Source organism: Rhizophagus irregularis, chromosome 8 (genome assembly GCF_026210795.1).
Source record: "Rhizophagus irregularis chromosome 8, complete sequence".
In the NCBI taxonomy this organism is placed as follows: Eukaryota; Fungi; Glomeromycota; class Glomeromycetes; order Glomerales; family Glomeraceae; genus Rhizophagus; species Rhizophagus irregularis.
The window spans coordinates 4,934,430-4,952,182 of NC_089436.1; the positions used below are offsets into that span (position 1 = coordinate 4,934,430).

Sequence of the window (17,753 nt, forward strand, 5' to 3'; positions counted from 1 at the left end):
AAATATTATGTAAAATTACGAAATATTGCGAACCGCAAAATTACGGAATATTACAAATCGTAAAATTACGAAGCTTTGCATATCATAATATTTCAAAATATTTTAAAAAGTTACAAAATATTACGCTTACGCAAGCTTGCGGCGGGTCTGGAAGCTTACGAAATATTATGATGTGTAAACTTGCGCAACTTTTCGCACTATATAATTTCCTGATGACCTGTTGAGTTTTCTGAAGAGTCGAACAGTTCTCATCTGGAATAATATCTTAGCAGTTCATTAGATCAGGTAGGATTTTCTGGATCTGGGTAGTTGATCTGAAACTTTACTTTTTAAGGTTTAAAGTTGTGATATACAAGTTTGGGATTTATAGTTTAGTTTACTTTTCTATATGTACAAATTTGTGTGACTATTTCCTTTTGTTTTAGTTTTATTTATTTTACTTTTCTTTTCATTGTATTTTGATCGAACGAAGTTATAAATAATTAATAAAATAACTGTTAGCCTTTCAAATGTGAGTTGTATCAGTATTGTTCAGGTTCTTATAGTTCAGTATAATCTTATTACACTCAATTCGAAAAATCCAAAGCTGTTTTTAATACAAAAGAAAATATTATAAACAATTCAAACATAAATTAAACAAAAAATAAGTATCTAATTTACCTTTCAGTCCATTTAAGTTCCAAGAAGTTGGTGGTATTATTGGTGTCCCTAAAAAGAAGAAAAGAAATGTTAAAGCTTAGAACATTATTTCTTATTTACATTTTTTAATCTATACCTTTTCCCTTTTTAATTTACCTTAATATTAATTAAGTCCGTTCGTCAAAGTTGTTAGATATTCTCACAAATAGAAAAATATTTTTTTCAGGCTAACTTAAAGGAGCATTGTAAAAAAGTGTCTTTAAAAAGGCCAAAATAAATGATTTTAACTTAAAAAAGGATGAAATAAATTTTTAAAAAAATTATAAAAAAAAAAAATTTTTTTGATATATCATACTATGTAATTTTGTACCGTAAAATTTATATTTGGGGGTGCTTAAATTTAGAGGTGTTAAATTTTAGTTTATATAGACATTGCAACAAAAGTGACAGTGATGCTTAAATTCGGTAGGTACTTAAATTTGAGATTTTATGGTAGTTTAACCATTATATATGTATACAGTGTTACTATTAGGCTCAGGTAAAAAACATAAATTCAAAAAATCCAGTTAAGCATCCTTAACATCCTGTACACCTTTTTTTTAAATATGATTGGTGAGAAATAATATAGGTTATGACTAATATAATGTATAGTTAGAAATTACTATATTTAGTAAATCTGACTCATTATCTGATAAATCATTATCTTTATAATCCAAAGTAAAACTACTTTACAGAAACTTTAAGTTTTCAAGTGTTATCATTTCGATATCATTTCAATATCATTTCAATATCGATTTAATATCGATACGATATCGAAATAAAGTATTATCACTTCGATATCATTTTGATATTAAATCGATATCGAAATGATATCAAAATGATAATAGAAATGATATCGAAACAACATCTTTAAGTTTAATTTAAAGATATCATTTCGATATCATTTTAATTATCATTTTGATATCATTTCGATATCGATTTAATATCAAAATGATATCGAAGTGATAATACTTTATTTCGATATCGTATCAATATTAAATCGATATTGAAATGATATTGAAATGATATCGAAATGATATCGTTAAGATAAACTTAACGATATCGATTCTATATTGATTAAAAATGGTAAGTTTCTGTAAACTAGGAAACGGGAACCGTTGTAAGTCTGGAGTGAGGTATAATAATAAAGATGTCTACTAATTAGCAGCATAACGCCTTGGAATTCCGGTAATTTTCTGCTGATTAGCAGCATAACGCCTTGGAATTCCTGGACAGAGAAACTCACGTGATTGAAAATTTACACGTTATTTCCATAGATCATCATAGTGCATAAACATATATAGTCCTTCGCTTCGCTCCGGACAACAATTAAAATCAAGCTAAAATGATAAATTATGTGCTATTCCTCTAAGGAAATCAATAACTTCTCTATTATCCCAGTCATTATAAACTGTTTGAATTTGAATTTCTCGTTCTCGATCCTTTTTCTTTTGTAAAGGGCATGGGGCTCCTCATAAAATTGATTTGATATTATTTTCAACTTGATTTTGTTCATACTGTATTTCTTTTATTATTTTGAAGATACCTATGTGTGCATGACCCACCAATGTATTCCATCTCCTATGCCATGCTTGGATGATGTTCTGAGTTCTAGGAAAAGTGTACTCAATATTGTCTGTGACCGACCAGATTGAGGGTGGGAATAATGGATCAGGGCGGATTATATTCCCACTTCTTGTTGTTCGTCGTATCCTACCACAGATGTAATAGATTTCAAACCATTCCATGATGCTATTGGCTTCTTCTGGCATGATGGCTCTTAATTCATCAAATGCTGAAGGTATATTGTTATGAGGTAAGAAAGCCAGAGCAGGAATGTGGCGAATGAGTAAACTGAAAGTTTCGTCAATTCCATACTGAACTGTAAGGCCAAATTCTTGCACTTTGCGATAAATATTCTGCAATAAATGAAAGTGGTAACCTTTATTTTGAACTTCTTGGAATTCAGCACGTATGGCATTAATCGCAGCAATTTCAAAATCGGTTATAATAAACTTAGAGGTAGGCTCCGAATCTGGTCAATCCGGTCATCCTAGGATCAATCCGTCTAATAGGCGGATTCGGATTGATCAGATGAATCCGTCAAATAGACCGGATGGATGACCGGATATCCGATCAATCCTATACGGGATCGACAAAAAAATTCCTTTTTAGGAAATTTTATGTTACACGACCGGAAACTAAATTTAGAAAAACTGGTTTTTTGTGGAATGGGTATCTCCAAAAATGGAAACGATCGACATACCCGTGCGTCACGTGACAACAATTAAATACCTAATCATAAATTCCGGCTGAAATTAAATGATCGGCGAGAAATTTCCTTTTTAGGATTCTTGTGAAACCCAAAATTTCATTTTTGCTGGGAAACAAAATTTCCTTTTTTGGATTTGTGTAACGTTACTCATACCCTAAAAAGGATAATTCCATGCCGATTACTTAATTCCGGCCGGAATTATAATCAATCCGGTCAATCCGCGGATAATCCGATGATCCGATTTTTTTAATCCGGATTGATCCGTCACGTGATCATCCGGATGACGGATTGACCAGATTCATCCGGAGCGCACCTCTAAATAAACTGAGGCTGTAGATCAACATCATGTTCATAGCCGAAGTCAATTAATTCTTGAAATAAAGCTCTGTAAGCTACTTCAGATTTATTTGACATTAAAGCATATACCAGTGGCATTATTCGTGAATTTTCATTGCTTCTAATACTTCCATGTATTGTATACAATTATCTAAAAATTGTTGGAACCATTTTGAAAGTTCCATCTGCAAGCCAAAAGTTTGATTGTGCTAAATATTTAATATTAGAAGTAGTAGTAAAAATCAATACTTTTTCTTCACCTACGGTTAAATCCTTAATTAAGAAATCTGAACCATTTAAGGTTTTTCGCATATTTTCAGGTATGATAAGTTGATCTAATGATTGCGATTCTGTTGGATAATCAATGTGTCAAATTCGTTTAACCATCTGACGAAGAGCATCACGTGATGGAAGATATGGGTAGACATCTTGCGAAGTGTCAGCTACAATAGATTGGATAACCAGGACCCCGGATAATTATAATAGAGGTCACATCCGCAGTACTAATTAAAAATTCAATGAAATATACATAATTTTTGCCATTTTGATATACATTTTTATCATATGACCTTTATACGTATTAAAAATATCCTTTTTTATCATATGACTTTAATAATATTTTTTTTTTTACAATATTATATTTCATATTAAATTTATTCAGCATCATCATTTAATCGACTTTGTAACAATAATCAATGGTAATTTATCTATAATTGAATTAAAAAAATTATAGATTGCCATTTCTTTTTTTCCTACAATTAAAAATCCCATATTTTCAGTAATATTTTCGCAATTTCCTAAATAATAATGATCAAATAACTAGGAATATGTAAAAACAAAACATATTTTGGTTCATCCATTGGAAAACATCCAAAAATATTTGGAATCTGTTCTATATAAACATGTACTGAAATATAAGAAAGTGAATCAATACAGCTAGTACTATCAATATAAGAATGATAATTTGTTAATTTATGATACATAGCCAAAAATTGAACAAGTCAAATTTTTAATCCCAAAAGTGCAAATGCATAACCACCACGATTGGTGGAATTTTCCAAAGTAACATTTGCAACGCTAATGCTTAGCAAAGCTAAATAAATTATAATATAAATTATAAATTAATATAAATTTGCAAACAATAACCAGTGAATTTTACCTGAGGTATTTTGATATCTTTCCAATACTTCTAAACATGTTCTATTTTGCCATCTTTTAGTTTTTAAATTTCCAGTTTTTGTGCCATCATTTTGAGCCAAAGCAACTAAGTAAATTTGATAAATTATGATAAATTTATCTAATATAAAATGTATTTTTTTCATTTGCTATTTATATTGAAAATTGATGTAACATTGCATATGATATTTCCTAAATATACGCTTTTATTAGAAAAATCACATGTGACCTTAAAATTTTGTCTAAAATTATATACTTTTTTTACTGTGACCTAATTTGGCAGTACTCTATTTTGACATGTAACTTTTTTTTAAAATACCCATTTTTTCATATGACCTTTCCATTAAAAATGCAAAATTATATACTTTTTTTTGCATATGACCTTTATTATAATTATCCAGGGTCCTGGATAACCTGTACGGGATTGTCATTTGATTGTTGAGACCTCTCTTTTAATAATTTGATAGCTTTTATAACTTTAACTCAGTTAGCTTTAGCGGCATGATTATGGTCAGTAGCTTTTACAAGATGATGCTGATCTTCAGTTAAAATTGTTGTTGCTCGTCCTTTGCAGTTTAATATATCTCGCTTTTCACAATACCAATAGTACATATAATTTCTATTTTTGTCTTTGACCATAATAAAGCCATGAACATTAATTTTATGTTTATTACGAATAGAAGGAATAATCTCGCAAATATCCATTTCTTTAATGAAAGAAAAAAATTTAGTGAAAATAAAAAAAATGGTTAATTTTATATTATACTTCCTAATAACAATAATAATTTTTCTTGATATTCTCATGGATGATTTTTATTTAAAAAGATGGATAAAAAGTTTATTAATATTGGATAAAAGTCTACAGTAATAAAAAATTGTGGCTATGTACATATTAATAATTACCAAATAAAGATAATATTAAAAAGTTTCCTTTGTTCGGGTTATTAATAGTAGCTTTTTTGTATTAAATCTAACAAAGAAACACATGTTACTAACAAAAAAAAATTCCCCCTATTTCATACAAAAGTTATAAAGATATATGTAAACATTTATAAAATTTTATATTTAATTTTATATATACAGTATTTCGTTATTAACAAAAAGAAAAAAAAAAATTATATATATATGTCAGTGAAATGTTTGTTAGTGAAACGTTTGTCAGTGAAATGATTGTCAGTGAAGTAATTGTCAGTGAGTTAAATACGACCCCAGTGAGGCTTAGTTTTAGGAATATAGTAATTGTAGGGTAGTTTTATTGTCAACTTTATCCTTTATATTTTCATTTTGTTTTCTTTTTGTTATCCATTTTATTTTTTTTTAGTGCAAGTGTCATTTAACACAAGTGTATCTATGCATAGCAGAAGTAGAGAATTTTCGTTATTTGTATCTTATACTGTTACATTATTTCTAAAAAATTCTGACCAGTTATATTATAAATAAAAAAAAAATATTTAGTATTAATTAAAAGAAATTTCTAAGGATTAAAAAGTAAAATTTTAGAAAAATATTATTAAAAAAAATGGTAAATTAGAATAAATTCTTTTTTTTTACATTAGTGATTTTATAAATAATATGCCTATTTACTAAAAAAGGAAATTATAATAATATATTTGCTGATCATTTATTGTTATAATTTTCTTTTTTGAATATGAGTGGCAAGTATAGTTATGATAAAATAATTAATATTTAAAATTTTATTTAGCAGAATTATTAATATTAGATGTCAATTATATGTACTACTAGAATCCCAGACATATTTAAAACAGGTCATAAGTCACACTTTTAGTTTAATAAAGCTTGTACTTGAATTTATTAATTTTTGCCATCAGTTACTTTAGAGAATATCAGATATTCAAGAAAGGATCATAACAAAGTGCAGAACTAACTAATACAAGAACAAATAATCTTCTGAAAATATATAAAAAGAAATGCTAAGATTATAACTTAATACCCTTTCTATATAAATAACAACAGCTACTTTTCCAAGTTATATCTCAAACAAGGTAAAGTCAATTATGCTATACATACCCAGCGAAGCATACCATTACATTTAAAGATTGAAGCATCCCAAAGCCAAATACCATTAGCGCTATCAAAAATACACAAAATTCAATTTCTCCTATTTGACTACACACTATGGATAATAAACCTACTTCAAAAAGACCTCCAGGAACTTTTTAGTGTTGTGCAATCCAACCGCTAGGAGAACTTTTTAGTGTTGTGCAATCCCAACAGGGACACCTACCTCATTTCAAACAATTTCTAATGGAGAATACCCACCTCATTGTAAACGATTTATCAGCCTAAAAAGGACCCTGAACAATATTAATATAGGTAGGAACTGAAGAAGTGTCGTCATCTTAGTAGCTATCAATATGTTAGAATTTGGGAATACGTACAATCATCAAAAAATTTTGATAAGGTTAGAATTTAATTTTGCGTAATTTTAATTGGATTTTAGGATGGTAAGATGTTGGTTTTGCTTATTTTTTGGTACATTTTGAAAATAAGTTTCCTTTTTTTGTAATAATTTTACATTTTTAATTTTATTTAACGATTATCTTAAAATAATTTTTTTTTTTGAAAAAAAATATTTTCTGTATTGCATACATAATGTTTTATTGGAAATATGGTAAAGAGTGATTGGCTAAACATAAATACGTTACTCATTTTATTAATGCAAAAAAGTAGTATATATATGTGAGAAAGAAATCAAATTAAACCGTAGATATGAAGAAGATTATTTAAATAGACATGTAGTATGTTAAGGATGTAAAGCAGACAAAGACAGAGAACAATTTGATACAACTAATAAAAGAGCCAATTAAAATTTTGAAAACTGACTTGAAGTTAGAGAATTAGAATATGTATTTTGTAAAAATTTCAGGGGTTAGGAGTTATAAATGCGTACTGATCATAGTCAAAAGTGCTGCGTACAGCTAATAGTAAAATTTTTTTTCTGGACCTTACCTATATTAGTATTGTTCAGGGTTCTGCCTAAGATCTACCTAGATAAGTCAATCCAATGATAGTCTAATATATGACCACCATGATCAGTATACTACAAAAATTGTGATACCCAACTTATCACCCTTCTTATCACTTGAGTGATCATCAATTTTCAAATTAGTAACACTAAGCTACCATGACGATCAAATTTTCCAGTATCCCTCCATTCCCAAAGAAAATAAGGTTACACCAAAAAAAGTGACCAAAAAAAACAAAAAACAAAAAATAAAGATATAAACCTCAGAAAAACTTGAAGTGTAATGAGAAAAACCTGAATAAAAAACACCAAACATACACCTTAACTCTATCTCCTTATTTTAAAAGACAAACTTCCCCATTGTTACCAATGTCTGGCACTTGTCAGTAAACAAGTTCTCTACCTTTTTTATATTTGTTCGCTACAATTCATTAGTAAGGCTGCTTTCCAAGCCAAGTTCTTTGTTTAACATAACATAGTGGTTCCCAATATTTAGGGGGGGGGGGGACAAAAAATAATACATGATCAGAATTACCATTAATATTGGCCAAAATTTTGACCAAAAGAATGAGCAAAAATTTTGGATGATAATTCCGGCCAAGACTTAAAGATTTGTATAATTCCGGCCTAAATTACATGTATTTTTTTTACATAAAAAATCCAAAAACAGGGGAGGGAGTTATGCTAAACGAAAACACAATTGGGTTACCTAACTTTCAAACTGCAATAGCTTTTGCCATAATATTTCATCCATGTTTTTACTTCCAAAATACGATAATTCTCATGACGAAAGTGTATATTTATTTCATCTTATAATTTATAATTAGTAAAGTAAACTGAACATTATAAAAGTTTAGGGCGTACCATATTACCTTTTAATAATATAAAACTTTATTAATATTAAAATTGAGTTACTCTGAACTACAGAATCCCTATTGAATTCCACCTATATTTATACATTTTGATATTTAATTTTTACCACTCTAAAATTATAAAATACCCTAAAATAACTTGTTCTTTCTTTCTAATATACTTTCTTATTTTTTTTATCTTTCTTATTTCTTTTATTTAATATGTTTTCTTTCTATTTTATGCTATTTTTTATGTATTATCTTTTATGTGCTATCTTTTCTTTCACTTTCATCTTTCTATAAATAACATTTCTATAAATAAATATCACATGACCTAAATTATTATTATATTATGTCATTTGACCTATCTATCATGTGACCTATTATCATTTTTATTTTTATTTTTATTTTTATTATCCATGTGAACAAGATTACAGAAAGATAGACAGGAACTAATTAAGTAAAAAAACCAAACGCTATCTAAGCTATGCTATAATAAAACCACCTGAAGATAGCGCCACCTTAGTGCAAAATAAAAAGAACTGTGGGGGATCAACTGAAGCATTTCCACCCATCTCGTGATTTATTATCACATGACTTACCATCTTCTCATTATATCACATAATTTTATCATATGACTTTCATGTGACCTAATCTATATTATTTATCTATATTACGTGATCATCACGTGATTACATTGATATCTATGGCTATACCATTAACAACATCAACTAGCAAGAAATACGTTGGTCAAAAACTTCTTTCAAGAAATAACGGTCTGGCCTGCAAACCATTTGGCCAGTTAGACTTTAAAGGCGTAAAAATTAAGACGCACTACTTTTCAACCTTTCAGAAAACCTAGAGATATGTTCGTATAGAACTGCCATTTTATATTATTGTTGGTAACTCCAGGACTCATAATAATGGTCCTAACTCAATATAAGCTGTAAGGAGTTCAGGCAAAATTAAAGATTTTGGTAATAACTTCATATAATGTTGAAAAGTCCTTTTACTATCACTCAAGGCAAAAAATTCTCATATTTTTCATCCATGTCTTCTTGGAAAAAAATGGGCAGAACCTAACAGGAGAAAAAGTACGATGATCCCCAAGTCACACTTTGAGTAGTAGTAAATATGGCATAGTAGCCTTTATCTTTATTAATTTTATAAAATATCATTAAACAATAAACAAATATACAATTTAAAGAATAATAAAAAAAATAAACTAACTAAAAACAAAGCTAAATAGTCTCCTAAAAAGAAATTATAGTAAATAAAATTATAAAATAATTTGTTTGTACATTAACTCTTCTTAGATCATCTCCCGTGCTATATTCTAAATACAGTAGATGTAACTATGCTAATTAAACAACGAATTGTGCACCCATTATTAAAATCGATATCCAATCCTGCAGAAACTGCTGTTATTTAATAGCACTGTTAGATGACCCATAAAACCTGAAAAGTGATTAAACCAATTTAATCCTTACATGATCAAGTTCTTAATTCAACTATCGTCAGCGTCACGTGACAGCTCATTTTGAGTCAGAGGTGGTAAAGTAGAGAAAGGCAAATACAATGTATTAGGCAAATTTGAAGGCCAAGGTTGGGATTTTTGAAGTAAAGTGATGTTGACAGATTGTTCCCAACTGCTTTTTTCATAAGTGTAGAAACACCAAATACATCTATAAAATTTATGGACAAAATTGTTGTGGATAGCGGATAAAACCTTAAGGGCAGAGACACGCGGAATATTCAATTTAAAGAATATCTCTGAAAAGGATATAGGAATAAATCCACATATAAGAGAGTGAGCAGGCCAACTGGAAGATAAGAAGAACCAACAAGGGAGTCCTAAAAGTCACACTTTTAGCAAATTGGCCCATTTTTTAAGAGCTTAAAAAATCATTTTTGTAAATATCTTGGCATTCAGTGGTCCAATTTTAACAAGCATTTTTTTAAATTGTAGAGCTAAATGAGGGCTACAAAATAAAAAAAAGTTCATTAAAATTAAATTACTGGATGCTGAGATATTTACAAAAAAATGATTTTTTGAGTTTTAGCGAAAAGTGGTGTTTTTGGCCAAAAGTCAGTTATGACCTTAATATTAGATGTCTGAGGTCCTATACTACTTATATAAAAAGTCTCTATATACTTATAGTAAAAAAAAATTATATATTTCTGGATTCTGTATTGCTTAAAAATCAGTTAAAAATCTATATAATGAATGTTTTATTATAAAGACTTTTACAATTATACTATTAAATCAGTTATGAGTTAATTTATAGTTTATTTAAGATTTTATTGTATGAAAATCTAATTTTATTAATGTATTTGTAATGATTTAAACAGTATTCTTTTATTATATATATCATCAATAAAGCTATTTAATAAATGTAAAAAAAGTACAGTGTAATCCTATAAGGATATATTTTAATATTTTATTGATTTTTATATAATAATTAATTAATATTTTTTATTTTAATATTTAAATTCAAAATTTTGTTTTTATTAAAAATTTTTATAATTATAAAAAATTTTGTAAAAATAAAATCTGGTATCATTTTAATTATTATAGTTCTTAATATAAATTTACGGAATTTTCGATTTTAAAGATTTTAAAGTAAAATACCGCATCAGTGATATAATTTATACAAGTATCAAATTCACTTTTGATTTAATATTTTTGTTATAGCGTTGTTAAAAACTGATTAATTTGAAATGGCCTTACTTGGCATAATATATTTATTATATTAAAATACTCAATTATTGAAAATATAAGTTGATTATATTAAAACCAACTTTTTTTTTTACTAAACAGATATAGAAATTACACGCTGTTAATAAAAAGATTCTATATTCAAGTTATTTGTTGATTAATAAAATAAAAGCTACAAGAGATGTTTACTTGTATAAACCAACTTTAATGAACATTACATACATAATAAGGATCAAAATAAGAATTTTAAAAACTAAACATAGATTTTTAGGTAGATAAATGAAATCAATAAACTCTCCTAAACATCTAAAGGCAATCAACTGATTCACGATGCCATATAGTCATTGATCTCTAGTTCAGTCGGTAGTTCAGTAATATTGACTTCAAATCGTTCTTGCACTTTATTTAGTGTATCGGCATCTTCTTGATTTGCTACGAATGTAATAGCGAGACCTTTGGTACCGAAACGACCCGCACGACCGACCTTTTTTAAATAAATAAATAAACAACTGAGTTTAATAAACATAATATAAAATCATTATTATATGAAATAAAAAATTACCCTATGTAAATATGTATCTGGACCATCAGGCATATCATAATTGATAACTATATTCACACGCTCAATATCAATACCACGACCAAAGACATCAGTAGCAACCATTATTCGCTTTTGGAAGTCTTTAAACGATTTATATTTGGCAATTCTACACACATTCATAAAAATTGTTAATCATTCAATGCCACAAAGAAACATCAAAAACACTTGTACTAACCTCTCCTCTTGTTTCATTGCTCCGTGAATACAAATACTCGGGAAGTTACAATCGCAAAGAAGTTTATTTAACTCATTAGCTCGTTGAACTGATTTAACAAAGATGCATACTTGATTAAATTCAAGTGTATCAAGCAAATCATTTAATTTGCGATTCTTAGAGGTTTCAGGCAATTTGATAAAATGTTGTTGAAGCCCGTGAAGAGTGAGTTTAGTTTCATCATCAACATAAATTTCTAACGGCTAGATTGATTAATTTAAAAATCAATAACTTTTTTTAAAAAGATATATATATATATAATGAAAAATCTTACGTTTTGCATGAACTTCTTACAGACAGGTCTAATTTCTTTGCTAAGTGTAGCACTAAACATCATGACTTGTTTGTTATGAGGAGTCTTGCGGAAAATTGCCTGAACATCTCGTCTCATATCTGATAAATAAATATATATATATACGTAAATTTGTTAGACCAGTTCTATAAAGTGTAAGCTCGTTTACAATTAATTGCAAAATTCTTTATAAAAAAAATCTATTTTTCTTTAAAACCCTAATTTTCGTAATTAGGAAAACAAAGAATTTTGCAATCAATTGAATATAACTCGGCTTGATTAGTGAACTATTATTATTTTTTTCAGACTAAATTTTTTTTCTCATTAGGTTGTTAGACCTTAGACGAGCTGGGTTAAAGAGTTTTCATCCTTAAAAAATAAAATAAAAATACAAAAAAAAACGAGAATGTATTGATCATATAAGCTTACCCAATTGATCCAACATTTTGTCACATTCATCAAGCACAAAATGTTTAACACTACCCACTTTCAATTGGCCATCGTTTACTAAAGCCAAAATCCTTCCGGGTGTTCCAACAACAATGTGAGGCGTAGTCTCTTTGCTCGAAAATTTCTTATAATCATCTCTAATAGGAACACCGCCGTAAAACACATCTGTCTTTATTTCCGGCATGTACTTGCTGAAACGAGTATATTCGCTTCGAATTTGGAAGGCCAATTCACGAGTATGACATAGTACGATAACTGATACTTCGCCTGGAGCAGGCTCTACTTGTTGAAGCGTAGCTAAAACGAAGACGGCAGTCTTTCCCATACCGGATTTAGCTTGACAAAGAACATCCATACCAAGGATCGACTGAGGAATACACTCCTGTTGCACTAATAATTTAATTAAAGATTAAAATTAACGAAAAAAAAAATATTATTATTATAAAATATAAAATTTAAAATATGAACCTTCTGACGGATGTTCAAACCCACAATCTACAATAGCTCTAAGCAATTCAGGCTTCAACAAGAAATCCCTGAAGCCGGTTGAGTGAATACCAACGTAACTTCCCTTCTTATCTTTCGTATTGTCCTCGGATAATTCTTGTCCGTTACCAGTAGGTTGTTCTGCAGAGGGGGCATCGGTTTGCATGGACTCATCCTCTTCTTCATAGTCAATTAAATCGTCGGCCATTTTTATTTGAAAGCTGTCAAGCACCAGGTGAATGAAGAGATTTTGATGACAAAGTTTGGATTAATTTTTTTTCTTTCTTTTTTTTGGTAAATTTCGAAAACCAAGACTGTCAGCCGCCAAATTCTGCTGCACTTTGATAAAGAAGTCAATAATTCTTCATAAAAACTCTTAAAGAGTTCAAGGAGTTCAAGAGAGTCGTCTCACACGCAACACTTTTATTCTTTCAAAATGACCATTATGATAATCATCTTCAAGATATGATGGTTTTAGAATATCTGTGAATTGATTGCTGTATATTCCATTGCTAATCATTACTGAACAGCATGCTGGTGGTATAGTAATCTCAAGGTCTTCGATGTATTAACAAAGTTTTATCAAAAAGATAAATTATTTTGTCTCACTTGAAGACTTATTGATGCAGAATATAAAACCACCCATTGTAACTTCCCTCACATATTATTTAAAAAAGGAAACAGCCTTAGATCCTTTATTTCTTTTTTTCTTTTAATAGATAAACTACCACTAACGGTATAACCATAAAAGTGGGAATCCACATATTCTTGACTGAACACGAGAAAAGGCGGATCCGCCAGATTTAAAATTAACCATCTAAACATACGGAATAACATTTTCTCTCGTCTCTCGAATACTTTAGGCTGTTCAAGGTGTTGTCTGTATGTTTTTTTTTTACTTTCTAGTGGTATATTTACTTAGCCACCGATCCAGAGAGTGTGAAAACTTAAAAAGCGAGCAGAATCGGCGGTAAGGCAACTTCGGTTCTCCTCTCCGTTGTATAGAGACGACATACCTTTGGATTAAACTTGGTTTTAACGTAAGACTTTGTTCTTAAAAGTTTTATCGAAAAAGGGTTGAATAAAATGATGTGGCTTTTTAATCAGAGGAAGGGAAGCTACCTTATATTAACGGATGGATAAACGAAGCAGTTATAAAGAGGTATAAAAGACAAAATGATGTTAAAAGACGGAGAATCAATGGAAGCAATATAATAGGTAAAAATTTGGTAATACAGGAAAATTGGTGTAATCAAACTATCGTCAATTAGTTTTTTTGAAAGGCACAATAACTCCGGTGAAACCAAAATGATCACGTGAACGATGCGGAAATTATCTGTTATCGTACAAATTGACCATCGACCAAGAAAGTTGAATTTTACGCGTTACGCGTTTTCGGTTTTCACTTGCCTATAAATAAATTTATTTATAATTATTCTTCATATTATAAATTATAATTTCGACGTTTTTGAATTCTTGGAGCTTGTTGTTTAGTAACTGCATACATATTCAGCATATAGATGTCTGGTAAAAATTAAAGCATGTTCACCATATTAGATATAAAAAATTTTATTTAGTTTCAAGAAATAATATCAAAATAAAATCCTATTGCTAACAATAAATTAGAAAATCTATAGTTGAAGCGTTAAGAAAATTTTGTTACACAACAGATTACATGTACAATACTACTTTTTATGGAAAGATTTACTATCTTTCCTTAGCCACAAAATATTTGTGGCTGGAAAATTATTTGATTTTTAAGAAATATTAATGTTGAAAAAAAATTTAAACAAATTAAATGATACATATCCATATTCCAATCTCGCGCGATATTTTTTTTTGTTCTAAATCAATCCTTTATGAATTATTTTTGTTGTTTAGGTAGCATAACCAGTAACGACGTCTTTAATACCTAATCTATTATTTTTTTTTACACAAGATCATGTGTAATTCAATTATTTAAAGAAAAAAGTCTCAATTTAAAATGTCACTGAAGAGAAAATCTACAAGAAAGTTCAAGAATTTTTACCATAAAAGAAACAAAAATCGATCCATTTTACATCACATATAGTAAACATGAGTCATACAAAAAAAAAGAACTATAAAGTGTTTTTGAAAAAAAAATCGTACTGTTCAGGACCAATAACTAACTTTCTTTGAGGAATCATGAAGGGAAAAGTGAAAATAATGCACAGGGAAGAACGAATGGAAGAGCATTGCACTAATTTCTAGGTATTTGAATTTTGGGGTGAAAATTAATTGATCATATCGAACGCAAGGAAAAAAAGTACTAAAAAACAAAATATATTCATTTCAATACAAACATTAAATGACTCAATTAAAACACAAATAAAATCGAAAGATTGTTATTGGTAGAAAGAAGGAATAACTTGAATTTGAGCTTGGTTGACGCAGCCAATCCTGACAATATTTGTAGTGTACAAATTATTTATAGTCCAATTGCATAAATTTTATCAAGGGTTTCTTGTTGTTGATACACAGCGTTTAATCTACAAAAGAAAAATTAACAAAAGTAATTGATTGTAATAAATAAACGCAACAATATAATGAAATTTAATTAACGCATTTAATCGTTTTTTTTTTAAAAAAAAAGGTAGGTTTAATAATTAAAAAAAGAGTAACGAATTACCTTTTCTCTCTTTCGAGTTCAGCGGCTAGATACGAGATATATTGGTGAAGACGATTAACTTCTTCGATAAGGAAAGTCTCCTTGGATTTCATGTTCTTAAGATGAGCGACGGCTATTTAAAAATATGTATATATATATATAATTTATTTTTATTAGTGTTGTAAGAACATAAATTAAAACGAATTTTACGCGTAATTTACTTTAATTATACACATCACTCATTATTAAACCTAACAGAGTTAGATCCAACAAATAAAATATATATATGGTAAAGAAAGACGCGAGAACTCACTTTTTTGGAGCAGAAGAGCTTTGCTCATTTTACGACCATTATTATTAATAGGAAGTTGTCGACGAAGTTCCTCAAAACCATCTTTGATTTCCGCCCGTCGTCTTTGCTCAGATTGAATGTGTATTTGGCGACGAAATTCAGCATGTGTCACAGAACTATTTTCGGCAATACATAAGAAAGCGCGTAAAATATTTTCTAGATTGATTAATTACATTATTCATGATAGCTATTAATCAAAATACAAGAAATCTCTGACCCATTGCCGTCTTCTCCATCATACCCATCCAAAGAAGAAGCAGTATCGCAATCTTCACGTGTAGTCTTGCGTCGTCTACGATTACCAGACTTTGAACTTTCATATATTTCTTTATTATATTGTTTGAACTCGGGAATGTCTAGTTCGTCAGATGCTACTAACAAAGATCGAAAGGTGAAGCCAAGGTAGAAAGAAATGAGGATGAACCGACAGGGATTTCAACACAGAAACAAATGTTAACTTTTTATATTTTATTATTTTGAGATGCAAAAACCAAGCTTCAAAGCTCTTTTCTTTTAAATTTATTACTCGGTCACGTCTATAGTTTATTTTTCACGTATATTTTCTCGCGTTTGTCGAGATCTTTACGAACACCTGACTAATTTTCACTTACCTGTATTGACTACAGGAGCTTGAGGAGAACCTGCTGGCATCACGAAACCTGCGTTAAATTGTTGGTGAAGCATTTTGGTAGCTCTTTATAGGGATTGGTTGTTCGTAGAGCTTGAAGGTCGTGAGGAGTAAGAAAAAAATATATGTATTTTTCGGTTAGGTGTCAGGATTTTAATAAAGTAAAAAGTCAACCAAGATGTTGCTACAATATCTATCAATGTAAATTATCATAAAAAAGCTGTTAACTAATGGTCGTCAATTAAGGAGATGGAGTACTAATACTAGTTTAGGCAATGTCCACCTCTAAAATTCCAAATGCCCGTATTTAGTACTAGCAGAAGTTAAGTTTTGAATTTTTTGATCGTGAGGTAAAAAGGAAGCTAACATATCGTGCGTAAGTACCAAATAGGGAATGCTTTCAGGATTCTAGTCCGAATAGGAAAAACTGATGATAACTTGAGGCTCAATCACGTCACACGAAGTAAGCATGCGTGGGTTCTCAACAGATTTGTACTAGGATAAGCAACAGCTTGAAGCAGGGGAGACAAATGAGTCGTGATTAAATTTAAAGCCTCACAACTATTTTTAGTATCGCACTAATAACTATTTTCGAAAGAGTTATAGCATTTATTTTTATAACTTAATAAATATTTTAGTTTTATTTTTTCTATTTCGGCTATTCCAGTAAATAATTACTTTATTGCTTACTAAAGATCCTGAGTTTTAAATTTAAAAAGTAAATTTTAAATTAATTCAGCCTATAATTAATTTTAACATAAATATAATTTTATTATTTTAAGTCTTTACATGAAATTTTTATATATATAATGTTTTTTCTTTAGTTTATTATTTATCAAATAAGTTTATATAATAATTATTAAGATACTTGTATACTAAAATTATGATTTATAAATATTTATAAATATTATAATAAAATACAATTAAAAAAAGTTCATCATTATATTGTAATATATTTATTAATAATATAATTAAATTCATTTAATTTATAGCAATAATTTAAAATGATTAATGAAATAATTTAGAATTTAACTATATATCTAAATTAATAAATAATATATATTAATATTTCTTTACTAA

At 28.7% G+C, this 17,753-nt stretch overlaps 5 protein-coding genes across 5 annotated transcripts; all 5 read right to left on the reverse strand.

Annotated features, from left to right (window-relative positions):
- Positions 1-2,018: 2,018 nt before the first annotated feature.
- OCT59_028952 (uncharacterized protein) lies at positions 2,019-2,450 on the reverse strand (the record flags this gene model as incomplete). The annotated part of the gene is made up of 2 exons (XM_066147677.1): positions 2,019-2,149; positions 2,225-2,450. The coding sequence occupies 2 exons, from the start codon at positions 2,448-2,450 to the stop codon at positions 2,019-2,021; spliced, it is 357 nt and encodes a 118-aa protein (XP_065994362.1).
- Positions 2,451-4,290: 1,840 nt separating this feature from the next.
- On the reverse strand, positions 4,291-4,611 carry OCT59_028953 (uncharacterized protein; the record flags this gene model as incomplete). Its single annotated transcript, XM_066147678.1, has 2 exons — positions 4,291-4,382; positions 4,449-4,611. The coding sequence occupies 2 exons, from the start codon at positions 4,609-4,611 to the stop codon at positions 4,291-4,293; spliced, it is 255 nt and encodes an 84-aa protein (XP_065994363.1).
- Positions 4,612-4,948: 337 nt separating this feature from the next.
- On the reverse strand, positions 4,949-5,170 carry OCT59_028954 (uncharacterized protein; the record flags this gene model as incomplete). Its single annotated transcript, XM_066147679.1, has 1 exon — positions 4,949-5,170. The coding sequence occupies one exon, from the start codon at positions 5,168-5,170 to the stop codon at positions 4,949-4,951; it is 222 nt and encodes a 73-aa protein (XP_065994364.1).
- Positions 5,171-11,011: 5,841 nt separating this feature from the next.
- Positions 11,012-14,248, reverse strand: OCT59_028955 (Spliceosome RNA helicase BAT1). The gene is made up of 7 exons (XM_025321958.2): positions 14,081-14,248; positions 13,047-13,285; positions 12,558-12,968; positions 12,111-12,229; positions 11,798-12,039; positions 11,584-11,728; positions 11,012-11,505 (listed from the first exon to the last, which is right to left on the reverse strand). The coding sequence occupies exons 2-7, from the start codon at positions 13,270-13,272 to the stop codon at positions 11,347-11,349; spliced, it is 1,302 nt and encodes a 433-aa protein (XP_025167519.1). The 5' UTR covers positions 13,273-13,285; positions 14,081-14,248; the 3' UTR covers positions 11,012-11,346.
- Positions 14,249-15,067: 819 nt separating this feature from the next.
- On the reverse strand, positions 15,068-16,853 carry OCT59_028956 (uncharacterized protein). Its single transcript, XM_066147680.1, has 5 exons — positions 16,657-16,853; positions 16,263-16,416; positions 16,007-16,161; positions 15,715-15,826; positions 15,068-15,574 (listed from the first exon to the last, which is right to left on the reverse strand). Exons 1-5 carry the CDS (start codon positions 16,727-16,729, stop codon positions 15,514-15,516), a joined length of 555 nt encoding a protein of 184 aa, XP_065994365.1. The 5' UTR covers positions 16,730-16,853; the 3' UTR covers positions 15,068-15,513.
- Between the last annotated feature and the right edge of the window lie 900 nt (positions 16,854-17,753).